Raw genomic sequence first — 13,803 nt, 5'->3', positions numbered from 1 at the left:
GGTGTAAGACTCACCTAGAATCAGTCCTTTCTTCCTAAAAACAATGACTATTTGTGTTCTGGTTCAATTTACTTAGGTGTTTTGCAGTCCGGTTTTGGGGATTAACTGGTATATTAACTTCAGACTACTTGCAGAGCATCTCAGAGGAGGAGTTGAGCAAGCACAGATGATCAGAGAAGCTTCTTCCTAGAGTAGAGCCTGTGTGCTAGGTTTTCTGTGTTTTTTTTTTTTTTTCCTTTCTGCAGCATCCCAGAACTTTGCACACCTGTTTGCTGAACCTTAGTTCTGACACATATGCTGCATGGTACAGGTGTTAAGGGACAGTGAGACTTACAAAACAGTAATAGCTTGTCACCCACATGGCTGATTCTCAACATGTGTTCATTTTCTGAAGTTCCTGTCAATCATGCCAGAAAGAGAGCGCTGACTGTGTACTTCAGTGGTACAGACCTGGATTGGACCGGCAGAATCTCTTAGAAGGCACTGCTGAGTCACACTTGAGGGCATGTAGCTCTTACCTATTTTCATGCACAGGGAACATTCGTAGATCAAGTATAGACCTTCAGGTCCTCCTATGGTGGCAGGAGATGGGATGGGGAACCAAGCCTAAAGAAAGTCTAAGAGTTTACAGCTTCTGTTTTCTGTTTGCATTTTTCTATATTGCTTCTTTGAAGTGCTTTTAGAGTGCTTGTGTATAGTGAAAAGAGCTGAAGGAAAGTTGAGGTGCAGCTGTTTTTAGGCATTCCTATCCTAATACAAGCTTGTTCTTCTCCATCCCTAGGTCTACTACCCAAATTTGGGGTGGATGTGCATTGATGCCACCGATCCGGAGAAGGGCAACTGGCTACGCTATGTGAACTGGGCTTGCTCAGGAGAAGAGCAGAATTTATTTCCACTGGAAATCAACAGAGCCATTTACTATAAAACCTTAAAGGTAACAGTGTTAGTGTCGGTCTCCTGGCTACTTGTCAGGCGTTCTCTAAATGCAGTCTAATTGTAACTGAAAACAACTTTGTGTTTGAAGTGGTTCTTCCATGCGCCCACAGCTCTGTGTTACGTACATGGCTCATGATGCCTTGCATGTGTTGGAGAACTAGAGCAAGAAGATTGTGTCAAGGAATTGCAGACTGCATCTTTCTTCATACTGTTGGTTATCTGTGGCATCCGCTCCTCGCCTCTTCCTCTGACACAGACGCCCAGCTCTCAGTACCATGGTGGTGCCTGTTAACAGAGAGCACACTCATAGTATTCAGACTGTGTGAAGCCTTGGATTAGCTTTGGTTATATTCAGGAAAGAATTTGGGATATATTTCTTTTTCCTGTCAAAATATTTCTTGGGAAAATGAGTTGCAGAGATGAAGAGGACCACACTCAGAGCTGGTGATGAGGTACCAGCACATTTGGGACCCAGCACAATTGGGACCTTACTACTAGGATGCTTTTCATGTTAGCATGTTTATGTGGTGAACAAGATTCTGGCTCCCTCTTTGGTTTTCACTGTCGTGTTTCTGTAGCAGACAGATCTACATTCCATGTATGGAATGTTCTAGAATGGAATCTTGGGACTGAAAAGATAGATGATAGTTACCTCTTGGAATAGATACCTCTGTCCAAATTGCTGTAACAAACAATAGCTTTTCATTCAGTTGGTTCCACTTGTATATGTTACAAACTAGGGGACAAGTCTATAGATTTTTTTCTTTCTTGGTTTAAAATCCTCAGAGTTGGAAACTCTTGAGAATTTCAGGCAGGGTCCTGAGTTCATAGGTGTGGTAGCAAAAGGCTTTCTGCAAGCTGTGCTAGAGTGTGGCTGTTAAATGTTCTTCAGTTTAAAAAAAAAAAAAAAAAGGCTCTTCCCCTCTTTCCTCCCCCAACTCCCCTCCCCACACTTTCCTCCACGTGCTCATGGCCAGCCTTTTCTTTCTTCTTCCACTCTACTTCTCTCATTAAACGTTTCCACATGGAGAAAAAAATGTCCTTCAATTGTATTTTCTTAGCTTTGCCACTGTGACATGTTTATACCTAAACCTGGCTTCTAGGCACAGCAGAATTTGGATTTTCCCCCCATGTTCATACTTAGGCTGTCCAAAACTTGTTTTTCATTTCTTTCTACTGACTTTTAGTCACAGGCAGTTCTAGTAGACTTGCTGCCTGGTTCCAAAGGGCACTAAGGATCCGTCTGGTTTCTCAAATACATCTCAAGCAGGAGACACATCTGTTTCTGTTGGCAAGGTGGGATCCTGGTGGAGAAAGACAAGGTGACTGTGAAACAGGCAGCGTAAACTAGGGATGGAGACAGACAGCTGTATAGGTTGAGCATTCCGTGTTTGCGATGTCGAGTATCAGAGTGTTTTGGATTTTAAATATCCGCATACACTTAGTTCTTCAGGAGGGACCCACCTCTAAGTACAGAATTGACTTCTATCTCAGGTACATTTGAGACAAGTGGACATACCAGCACTTCATGCAGGGGCTCTGTTATCCTGGTCTTGATTGTGGAGTCATGTCACCACATATAACTTTGAAACTCTGGAGCATTTCCGGCTTCAGATTTTTGTATTGGGAGTAGATGTTTAAGATAAAAGATTAATTCATGCGTTTGCTGTAAAAGTAGACGGATGCCGTGGGTCAGTGTAGGGTATTGACAGCTACTCCGAGTGGGAACTGACGAGCTGCACCGGCAGAGCGTGCCGCTGATCTGTGTGCGCCTGAAGGCACTTGTCCCATTATGTTGGAGGCCTTTTGGATCCCTCAGCTGTGATCTGCTGTGCTCTCCAGGATTCAGCATTTCTGAGGCAGTCTTTGTAAATGAATTACAAGGCATGGCTCTGGTTTCTCTTCAGCTTATTGTAAGAAATCTTGAAAATCCTAAGGGGTACAAAATAAAAATGTGTCTGTTGGCATGTGGCTCCACAACATGGCAACACCTCAGTCACAGACGATGTGGAGAGCTGCTCAGTCGGAAGAGGAGGCTTCACCAGTCAGCCAATGCTTAGGTGGTTATTTGATTCGATTGGTAGCACACACACATATTCTAGGCTGTGTTTTGCAATAAAGACTAACTTGAATGGACCTAAGTTTCTTCTCTATGAGAAATTTGTATTTATTTCTGCCCTCTCCGTCTTTGGTGTTGGGGCTCAAACCCAGGGCACCGAGCTTCGCTCCTCTCTGTGCAGATGTTTACCTCATCTCTTTGTAAAGTAAAGCTCTCTCTGCTGATGGTCCAAGGGCATGGAGAAGGGAGCCAGGAGCTAGGAATAGGGCTCTTGTTCTTGGATGCCAGTGTCCTGACTATGCTGTGATGGAAACCAGGAGAAGTGTACATTTGTCCTCATTCCCTTTACTTTCAAACTTTGCTTGTATTTTATATTTTCTAGAATCCTAATCATTCCACATAGTGTTTAATACCATTTCTCAGATATATATATATATATATATATATATATATATATATATATATATATATATATATATATCTCAATCAAAAAGAGAACTGAACTAAGATTTACACGATCTGAAAACAGTTTAATTTTGGAAAGCAAACAAATCAGATTAGCTCATCAAAGTCCCAAAAGATGTTTGTGATGGCTGTTTTAACTCATTAATACATTGCCAAAGTAGGGGTTTTAGGTAAGTTTAGCTGATTCAAGAAAGGATATGAGACACTGGTTAAAAAACAGTAAAGTGGCAGATTTTAGCTATATTTTGGAGGAACAAAGTAAACAGGGGCTGGTTCTTTTATTTTAAACAACCTGAATATTTTTGAATAATGAGACTTCTGTGGACAATGAAACAAAGTCATGCTTGCTGTCTGTATTAGTTAGGGTTTAACTGCTGTGAGCAGACCCCATGACCAAAGCAACTCGAGGCTGACCTACAAGTTCAGAGGTTCAGTCCATTATCATCAAGGTGGGAACATGGCAGCATCCAGGCAGGCATGGCGCAGGAGGTGCTGAGAGATCTACCTCTTCTTCTACAGGCTGCTAGCAGAGTACTGGCTTCCAGGTAGCTAGGATGAGGGTCTTATAGCCCCTGCTGACAGTGACACACCTACTCCAACACCCTTATAGAAACAGAATTCTGGCTCTCATTTGTCTCCTTGGCTTGGGCAGTTACTTTAGTCTTTGATAACTTCTCAGTTCTGAGGAGACTAAGTTTGGCCTTCCTTCTGATTAGATTCCACTTATGCCTCTGGGCATCCCAGAACTGATCTGTCCTCTGCATAGTCTCAGGAGCAGGTGCTGTCCATCTGAGTCATTTTAAAGACTCTTCCTCTGTCTGTGACTGGTAGCTGTTTATGGGGAGAGGATTTTGACAGGAAGCAAATGTTTGGGCACTTACGCTCTCACCTAATACTGGTAGGTCCACTGGTGGCCTTGTCTGGATCAATCTGTGTTCAAGACTGCAATATGGGTTATTTTAATTGCCTCATTCCCACTCATTCTACACCAAGCGAGAACATTCCCTTTTTTCTGTGTCTCTTCCTGTGATCATCTGTGTCAGCATGTGGGCTTAGATGGGCTTTTACTTGTACTTTCTGAACAGATGGGTTCCCGGCAATGAAAGAAAACTGCTAGCTACCTTCCCAATTCTGTTTAGGACTTGCTTTTCTACTTAAAATATTTCTTCAGGATGTTGCATGTGTAGTTGTATGATGGTGTCAGGTGTGACTGAAGAACTTACTGTTTTAGGAACATAATTCATGGAATGCTATCTTAGGGATTTCTGTAACGGTGATGTACACTCTTGATGTTTTCTCACAGCCTGCGCTGCTTTGATGACTGTGCATTGTGGGTGCTAGGTTGGGCTCTGACTGAGCTCAGGGCTTCTGTACTTGTGTTGTTTATGGTTAAAGGTGTACCTCGTTCCTGCTTAACTTGTGCTTGGAATTAGAAACGTATACTTTAACTCCTTCCCATGCCATTTGCCCTTTACATTTCTCATCCACTTGAATTTCATGAGCAAAATCGTCCCGTGTTTTATTTTCTCTTTTGCGTGGGTGGCATGAGGTTTGGAGCTAGCTGTAAGAATCTGGAGATGGAGGCTGAGCACTAGGCTCATATCAGCCGGTGCATGAACTCCTGCGAGCCCCTGTGACAAGCTGCCAGGCCGTCCTGCTTGTCCCTAATGCCCTGCCTTGGCTGTGCCAGCCAAGGAATTTTCTGCTAGCTCTGGTCGCGGCTCCGCCTTCTGCCCCCGGCCTGCGCTCTAGGGTCCGCCTCCTTCCAGCGCGCGCCCTGGCCCTGCCTCCCCTCCGCGCGCACCCGCGTCGGCGGCGCCCTCCCGACAGCTGTTTGCGGTCCGCGCGCCGCTCTTGCCCGCTGCTGCGCCGCCCCCGCCAACAACCGTGTCTCTGATTGGTCTGCCCCTTGTCTCTTCTCTTCGGTAGCCAATCGCGCCTGGCGAGGAGCTCCTGGTCTGGTACAATGGGGAAGACAACCCTGAGATAGCAGCTGCGATTGAGGAAGAGCGAGCCAGCGCCCGGAGCAAGCGGAGCTCCCCGAAGAGCCGCAGAGGTAGGAATCGCCGCCGCCGCCCGGCCCGGGCCGCACCCGTGCCGGCCTAAGGGTCGAGGTCCGGGCGTTGCCCGTAGCGTCGCGGTGACCTTTTCCGGGCTCGGCCCGCCGTCTCTGCCCGGCCCGCTGCTGAATCACGGCAGTCCCGGCGCGTTCGGGCTGTTTGCGAACTTGTGCCTGAGCGCTCGCGCGGCGGGAAGTGCGCGTGCGGCCGCCGAGTGCGGGCCCGGCCTTGCTCCCGGAATAGGGCTGGCCGCGCGGCGAGGGAAGGCCGCCTGCGCCTTCCGGCCCGGCTGACAGCGCAGGAGGGAGACGGGAAGGGAGAACCGGACCTGGGAGAGACAAAGATGGGGTGCACCGGGAGCGGAGGGCGACAGGATGTGTTGGGCTTTGTGGAAGTTTAGGAGGCTTGCCGTGCCCTCAACTCTGTGGTGAACGATGTTTTGAACAGAAGGTAGAGTGTAGTCAGTCACACTTATAAAAGGGAGGGGATAATTTGTGGGTAGGAAAATAGTTTGGTTGGCTATATCATATTTCCAGCTGGCATACCGATACGTCGCTGGAATATTTTTGCGAAAAACTTTTAATGTGAACTTGGGGATCTTTTATTTGAGTCAAGGCACGAAATGGTCGTTTTTTATTAAAACAAGAACTTTGGGGTTTTGTTTTGTTTTGTTTTTTGCTCTCCCCTTAGTTTTTAGTAAATCCGAACAAGCCTGTTCTTTTCCCAGACATTGCAAAGTATTTTGTGGGAGTGAGGTTATAAATAAAAGCATAAACATGGTTTTGGAAAACTCTCAAGCCATATTTGATGAGCTCATTGTGACTTTTCAATTCCATATTCTTTGCGTATCACAGCAAAGTGAAATAGGCTCACCCAAAGGGTGGCTGGTAGGTCGCTTGCTGAGTACATTTTTCCATTTATTGGTGGTGATTCAGGTGTTGTTTCAGGTCAGTAAATACTTTGATTCTGGATCAGATGATAAGAGTCCAGAAAATTCCAGCCCTCCCTCAAGTATTTTAACTGCATTGAGATTTTGTCGGGCCGAGGCTCAGCAGACGCCATTATTTGACTCTTTTCTGTGCTTAATGTCTATTTCGTTTGTAAGCAGGAGTCATGCTCTCAGCCTTCCTAGAGAAGCTACGGCTTGTGGAGGCCGAAAATTAGGGGATCTGGGGACTTCCTTATTGTGCCACTGTACTTAATCCTGACATTTAATTAGATCTGTAACTCATGGCAGTCTTACTTTGCTTGTGGCAAACTTTGGTGTGTGTATCCAAACCTGCTTCATTAGCCTTTTCCTTTATCCCTCACTGTTCCATTCAATTCAGTGTGGAGGAAGAGCCTGAAACTAATCTTTTTGTTCTGTTAGTGATACACAAATGTATACATTCCATAGCTAGATTGGTGGGTTTAGATTGTTTGGTGATTTTTTTTTAAACTTACTTTTTAAAATTTTTTTCTTATTAATTTTTATTTATAAGAGTACACTGTTACTGTCTTCAGACACACCAGAAGAGGGCATCATATCCCATTACAGATGGCTGCTGGGAATTGAACTCAGGAACTCTGGAAGAGCAGCAGTCAGTGCTTTTAACCACTGAGCCATCTCTCCAGCCCCGTTTGGTGATTTTTATTTTTTATTTTTTGGTCTGTTTGTGGTCTTTGGTTTTGTTTTTTGAGTCAGGGTTTCTCTGTGTGGTCCTTTCTGCCCTGGGACTGACTCTGTAGACCATGCTAACCTTGTACTCACAGAGATCTACCTGCCTCTGCCTCCAGGCTGCTGGGGTTAAAGGCGTGGGCCACCACCACTTGGCAGTGATGCATATTTCTTCCTGCCCCATTATTTTGATAAAGAGTCTGAGCAGTAGACAGCTCACTGAGGCCTTCTTGAGCTTTAATTAAAAGACTTGTGTGGAGTTCATACAAGTATGCCTACTACTTTAGGCAGCTTACTTCAGAAGAGGCCTGTTTGCTCTCTGTGACCTAGAGTTTGGGAATCTAGTGAATCAAACCTTTCTTAATTATGCTGTGAAATCTAACTTAACAGCTTGGAAGATCTGAAGGCAGAACCTTTTATATTCAGTCAGTACAAACTTAGACATTTTAAATAATAGTATCAGAGAGAATCAAGGTAAATTGGTTCAGTTGTTTCAGGTCAGTAAATACTTTGAATCTGGACCTGATGATAAGAGTCCAGAGAATTCCAGCCCTCCTTCAAGTATTTTAACTCTGCATTGAGATTTTGTTGGACTATTTCTGAAAGCCAGATGTTGGGGACATATAGCTGTCTAGTAGATTGATATTGGGCATAACCTTGTACTGCTGAAACAAAGGGCTGGATTCTTCACAGTTCTGGACCTCAGCTCCCCCCCCCCCCCCCCCCCCGGAGCTGGGGACTGAACCCAGGGCCTTGCGCTTCCTAGGCAAGCGCTCTACCGCTGAGCTAAATCCCCAACCTTGGACCTCAGCTTCTTTGCATGGCAAAGAAGGACCTTTCAGAACTCATCAGATCTTTGGTGCATTGTAAGGACTTTTGGGTGTATTAGGTAGTGAAAAACCCTGGTTCTCATGTCTGCTAGCTAGCTACCCCTCCCTCCCTCCCTCCCTCCCTCCCTCTCTCCCTCCCTCCCTTCCTCCCTTCCTTCCTTCCTTCCTTCCTTCCTTCCTTCCTTCTTTTCCCCCCATTCACTAATGTTTGTTAGGCCCTGCCTTGTGCTGGACTGTTTAGCCATTTGTGCAGTTCCTTGGGAAACAGAAAGGCAGGTGCCTCCATGCATCAGGAAGGCAGTGATCAGTATTCGACTGGCTGGCAGGCTGTCGGCCCTCAGTGAACACTCAGACAATGTGTAAAGAAAGAACAGTGCATGGTGCTTTCAGAAGGCAGTTCATATTGTACCTGACCAAGGAGCATGCAGTTTCCTGTGGTTACAGGTGTACAGCACTAGGCACATTCAGTGGAACTTGGCTTTGCGTTTCGGCTGAGTCGTGTGCATGTCCGAGCAGCCTCTCTGAGCTTGACTGTCAGAGGCTTTGGACAGGGTAAAGCTCTGGGGTGGAACAGTGGGAGGTTACAGTTGGAGGTCTCTAGCTGGATAGTGTGTACTATGTAACTGTAATGGAGCAGAGAAAAGGCCACATGTAGAATTTTTATTTCCTGCTTGATTTCTGTCCCCTATTCATGACTGGGAAATGCAGTTGAGTTTGCTAACCGTAAGTAATGACTGCTAATGAATCTTTCTTTGCTTGTGTAGTGGCACTGGAGATGAGATTCAGGGTCTGGTGCTAATAACAAATACTGGGCCAGTTCTGGTGAGTGCAGCTTTGATACATCACTGCAGTAGCTGTGCTGTACCGAGCCCTGCCTGAAGGGGGAGCCACAGCAGCGCTGCACAGATGGGTTTGTTTGTGGAAGGAGTGGGCAGCATGAGGTACCTAGGCCTCTGCCTAGTGTGGAACGGTGGGCAGTCTTGACTCTGTTCTGAGGTACACTTTTCCAGCTTCAAAAATGAGTGATTGTGAAGCCGTGGGAGCTTGAGCTTTAACCTCAGGAGGAGCATGTGGGCTAACAAAGGGGGAGGGCGTTTTCTGAAATTTGAAGGCACTTAGAAACTAGATTCTAACATGACTGTGGGTTTCTTGTTGAGGACTTACTGAGTTTGCGGCTCCTCCAGCCAGTGTGTTTAGGACCATGTAGAGTTCTCCCCCTACTTCTCTCCCTAGGCTCAGCCTCACTCTCATTCACCCTTATTAGTGGCCTTTCTAACCCACTGACCTCCCTGTTCAGGCAAGTTAGGAGAGAAGAGTTATTTATAGGAGCAAGAAGTCCCTTAGACCTGAGAGCTGGATGATTGAAGACTGTTTATATAGCCATTACTGGACTGCACAGGCTATGTTCATTAAGGTTCCGTCCTGTGTCTGAGAATATCAGCTGGTGACCTTCAACTAACACACAACATTTAAATTACAGTCAACCGTAAGGAAGAAGCGTTTCGTTTGTCTCCGCATAGAATTGTTCAAATCAAAACTCTTGGTGTAATGAAGAATGCCGAAGTGTTTTGAAATTGAGCATACTTGACATTCTTCCCCAGGTGCTGAATAGCTCAGACCAGGTTAGGAAAGATGAAAAGTCTCACATGCAGAGAATACAGTCCAGGTAGGGGCGTGGACAGATCAGATAAGGTTCCTGCTCTCAGTGGGACCATTGGCCAAGGGCTCATAAGATCTTTGTGGAGTGTGGCACAACTCTTGTCAGGGCCTTCCTTCACCTGTGTCCCAAGTGACATGAAGCTCCAGGGGGCTGAGTGCTCTAGGAGAGGAGCAGTGTATGATCTAGGCAAGCTTGTGCCCATGTGAGAATGTCTTGAATTGAAACTCAGCTCTGTATGTGGCTACATTGGCCTCTTTTCTGCCAGGTACCGTGTTTACATTAGTTGGGGAGATTCAGGAGCTGGCTAAATTAGGCATCAATGCCAGCCCTGTGAAGTTCCTAGTCATACTCGGTGTTTCTTCTTGTTGATGTGGGTCAGCAAGAACCCCTTGATGCTTTCTGATTATTATGGGAAGAATCTTGAGAAAGAGCAATGCATGAATTTTCCCTGTAAGGGATATGGCGTCAAAGAAAACTGTTGAGCCATGTTGGAAATGTGTAGAAGCAGAGGTGTGCGGGTGGTGCCCAGCCTCCTGAAGAGAGACTAGCAGACTGCTGAGCACCTCACCAGTGTTCACACTAACTTTGCATGTGTGGAGTGGTTTGTCCTAGCTCCAGGTAAAGAATGGGTACTTGTCAGGCAAGAGTCAAGAACTCGTTTGAGATGGTGGTCTGGTGAAGGATGAAGGATGTCTACTTAGTATGGTTGGGGATGGCTTGGGCTGGGGCGGGGCCATGCTCTCGTAAATGCTGTGGGCTTCAGTAGAAGGCGTTGAGTTAACTCTTCAGAAGTACACTGTGAAAGCAGAGAACAGGCTGACTTATATGAAACGATCTCTTGGTCTCTTCTGGCAGCTGGCGGCTCTGTTTGATATTCTGTGGCTGGGGCTGGAATAGAGGCCTGATGAAGGTAGGCAGGTTTTAGGTAGACTTAACTGGACCCTCACCTCTTGGGTGTGGAGCAGGACTTCAGGGAGCCAGAGGCAATGTGTTCCTGTGCTTAGGGCTTTGGGCCTGTTAGGTCAGGCTGTGTGGCAGGTAAAGTGTATGGTGGGTCTCACAGCTGTGTCTCTCGAGGCCCTAGCTGCCATCCATGTGAGAGATGCCTTTGTTGAACAGTGCATGTCCTAACCACCTTTACTTCTGTGGGCTGTGTCTACATGCTCAGTGTGGTTTCAGTTACAGACGGAGAAAACTTCTTTTACCTTTCCTGATTCTACTTGTGCCATCACTGAGGTGCTCCAGATTTGGGCTGAATGTTGAAAACTGTTTCTATGTCTTTGATTCTTAATTAGATATAACCTTGTTTGCAGAAAAATTGTGTGGTTTAGTCATAATTTTGTAAAATGTTCTTCACAAGTGTAATTTCTTTATGTGTGTGTGCACGTTCACACGACGAGGCTGAGTGGAGTGAAGAGCATAACTTGTAGAGGAGTCGCTGGGTTCCATGTGCATTCTGGGAATTAAACTCCGGCTTGGGAGCAAGTGCCTTTCTCTGCTGAGCCATCTCACTTCCAGTCTAGAATCTTTTTTTTGGAAGCTGGGGACCGAACCCAGGGCCTTGCGCTTGCTAGGCAAGCGCTCTACCACTGAGCTAAATCCCCAACCCCTTCCAGTCTAGAATCTTAATATATGAAAAACTATTTGAGACATCAGATGAAGTGTGTTAGGAGCTTGGCCATGTACTGCTTTGTATTCTGTCTAAAGGGAATTGAAAGGTGTGACTTGTCTAAACCAGAAAAAAAAATATTCGATTGTAATTGCTTTTTCTAGAAGGCCCTTATAACGAGTTCAAGTTAGTTTAGTTCTTTTTTGATCTGACTATAACTTGAATGTTAAAACCCCCAATTTTGTTGTTGCCTTAGATAGATGAACTCCCAGGTTCTTTGCTTAAATAACCAATTTTTAAATTGGTTTTAAAACTAGCTGTGCTTCTCTTTTCCTAGGCAGTTTCTTATTCCAGTTCACAGATGGTATTTCGATATGGGAACTCAGTGTTCCTAAGCATGGAACCTAAAAGAGGAGGGTGTACTTTTATATTTGAAGTTGCCTCTAAAGAAAGCAAGAACCAGGTGTAGTACTGCACGTCTTTAATCCCAGTGCTCGGGAGACAGAGACTGAGTTTGAGGCCAGCTTGGTATATATAGAGAGTTCCAGGACAGCCAGGGCTACATAGAGAGACCTTGTCTTAATAAACAAATGAATAAATAAAAATAAAACAGGAATTGAGTGGAAAAAGAACACACTTTGGGGCTAAAACCGTTGATGGGCACTTTGAGTGAAGACTGCAGATGGAGCTGAAGCTGCAGCCCAGGTTAACTGGCATGGTGCATGGTTAACTGGCATGGTGCATGGTTAACTGGCATGGTGCATGGTTAACTGGCATGGTGCATGGTTAACTGGCATGGTGCATGGTTAACTGGCATGGTGCTGTGTAGTTTGGATTCCCTGTGTGTTCCATGCTGCCAGAGAGAGATCTGGAGTTTGGTCTTTATTAACATTAATAGTTAGAAGAGCTTATATTACAGGACAGAAGCAAAAGACGTTTGAAAGAGTTTGCACTTCCTGTAATGAAAAGATAAATACTGAAAGCAGCTGTGCCTGCATAGCCTGGCTGTCCTGGAACTCACTCTAAAGACCAGGCTGGCCTGAAACTCAGAGACCCACCTGCCTCTGCCTCCCAAGTGCTGGGATTAAGATAAATACCACCACTGCACAGTGAAAGCAGCTGTTTCTACTGTTCTGACCAAACCAATTTGATGCTTTGCAAACATTCTCTGCTAAATTAATTAATGAGGTGAGTTTTCATACAGACATGTGTCGGGATTTGGCATCATGCCATGATGCATCTGCTGACAGTGACAGCAGTGCTATTGTTTTCTAGCTCTGTGCTTGAGGGATCTTTATCCTCAGAGGAGACTAATGCTCCTATGCCCACGTTAACCAAGGGCTTGCTGCTCGCGCCCAATTTCCACCCCCAGCATTTCTGAATAGGAAAGGATCACAATGTGAAACAGCAGTGTTCTGTTGGCTTTGCTGAGTAGCAGGGATGAATTGGGCTACTCTGTACACTTTCAGATGTAAAGTTAAAATGAGAGCCAGTGGCAGTTATCTCAGCTCTGAGAGGTTATAAATCAAGTTAGAGTCATTCTTTTCAGTGTCCAAACATAAACCGTTTAAGGATCCTTCCAGCTTACTTGTGTTGACACGTTTGATGGTGTGGGATTTGTTGACTATTTCATATTGTCACGGATCAGTCTTGAAGCGCGCAGAGCAGAGTTAAGACCTTGTTGCCCTGCCTACTTCCTGGCCGGCATGCTTTACTGTTCTGACCTGCTGAGGTGCAGTCTCCTCTGTAGCACTCCTGTGGTCTCGCTGCTGCCGCTGCACTATACTGTGCACTGTACTGTGCACTGGTACTGTGCACTGGTACTGTGCACTGGTACTGTGCACTGTACTGCTGCACTGGTACTGCTGCACTGGTATTATGCACTTTCAGGTTCCCTTAGGCCAAGGATTAAGGACCCTGAACAGGATCTAATATACAGTCTAAAAATTAAATCTAGAAAGTGATTTAGTGTGATTCTGATTTATTTTGCTGCTGTAGTAGAAGGAAGTGAGTGATGCTTGCTGCTTTCCTTCCCTACCTTAGAATGTAGGTAAGTGCTCTGGTTTTTCTGTTTGTTTTGTCAGAATGTTTATTTATGAAGGGTAGTGTCTCGTGGTTCATTTTGGCTTTTTGGAACAAGCATGAACTATCTTGAAGTGTTACCTCCAGAAGTCTGGTTTGCTGATGAAGCTGGTCGTGTCCTCACTGCCTGACTCATTCTGTAGGAGAGGCAGGAAAGTGGACTTAGTAGGAAGAGTTGCCCCAATCTGTCCTGGGCACAACATGCCTTTCTTCTCTCTCCTTGCCTTCCTTCTTAAACTGTGTTTTAAATTTCTGATCCGCCCCATCTCGTAAGTGCTGGGATAATAGGCATATGCTGTTAGGCCTGGCTGAACTGCAGAGGTAACTGGATTTTCTTAAGGATTGCCAGCGTTCATTTCTTCATTGTGTTCATCCCACAGTAGAGTTTGTTTTTGAAGATGATCTCCCTATGTGGTTCCTGCCGGCCTAGAACTTCAGATCCTTC

The 13,803-nt window shown here is 45.6% G+C and overlaps 1 protein-coding gene across 7 annotated transcripts in view; it reads left to right on the top strand.

The window, feature by feature from the left end:
- Positions 1-13,803, top strand: part of Prdm2 (PR/SET domain 2) — a 110,586-nt gene that overhangs the window by 51,301 nt on the left and 45,482 nt on the right. For all 7 annotated transcript variants that reach the window (XM_087549473.1, XM_087549475.1, XM_087549476.1 and 4 more), the window contains 2 exons: positions 782-934; positions 5,390-5,516. In XM_087549473.1, the coding sequence (XP_087405599.1) occupies positions 806-934; positions 5,390-5,516 (256 nt within the window). In that variant the 5' untranslated portion in view covers positions 782-805. The remainder of the gene's footprint in view (positions 1-781; positions 935-5,389; positions 5,517-13,803) is intronic.

The sequence above is a fragment of the Rattus norvegicus genome, chromosome 5 (assembly GCF_021556685.1).
Source record: "Rattus norvegicus strain SHRSP/BbbUtx chromosome 5, alternate assembly SHRSP_T2T, whole genome shotgun sequence".
NCBI classification, from domain to species: domain Eukaryota; kingdom Metazoa; phylum Chordata; class Mammalia; order Rodentia; family Muridae; genus Rattus; species Rattus norvegicus.
This window is presented reverse-complemented; position numbering and strand designations above follow the sequence as displayed.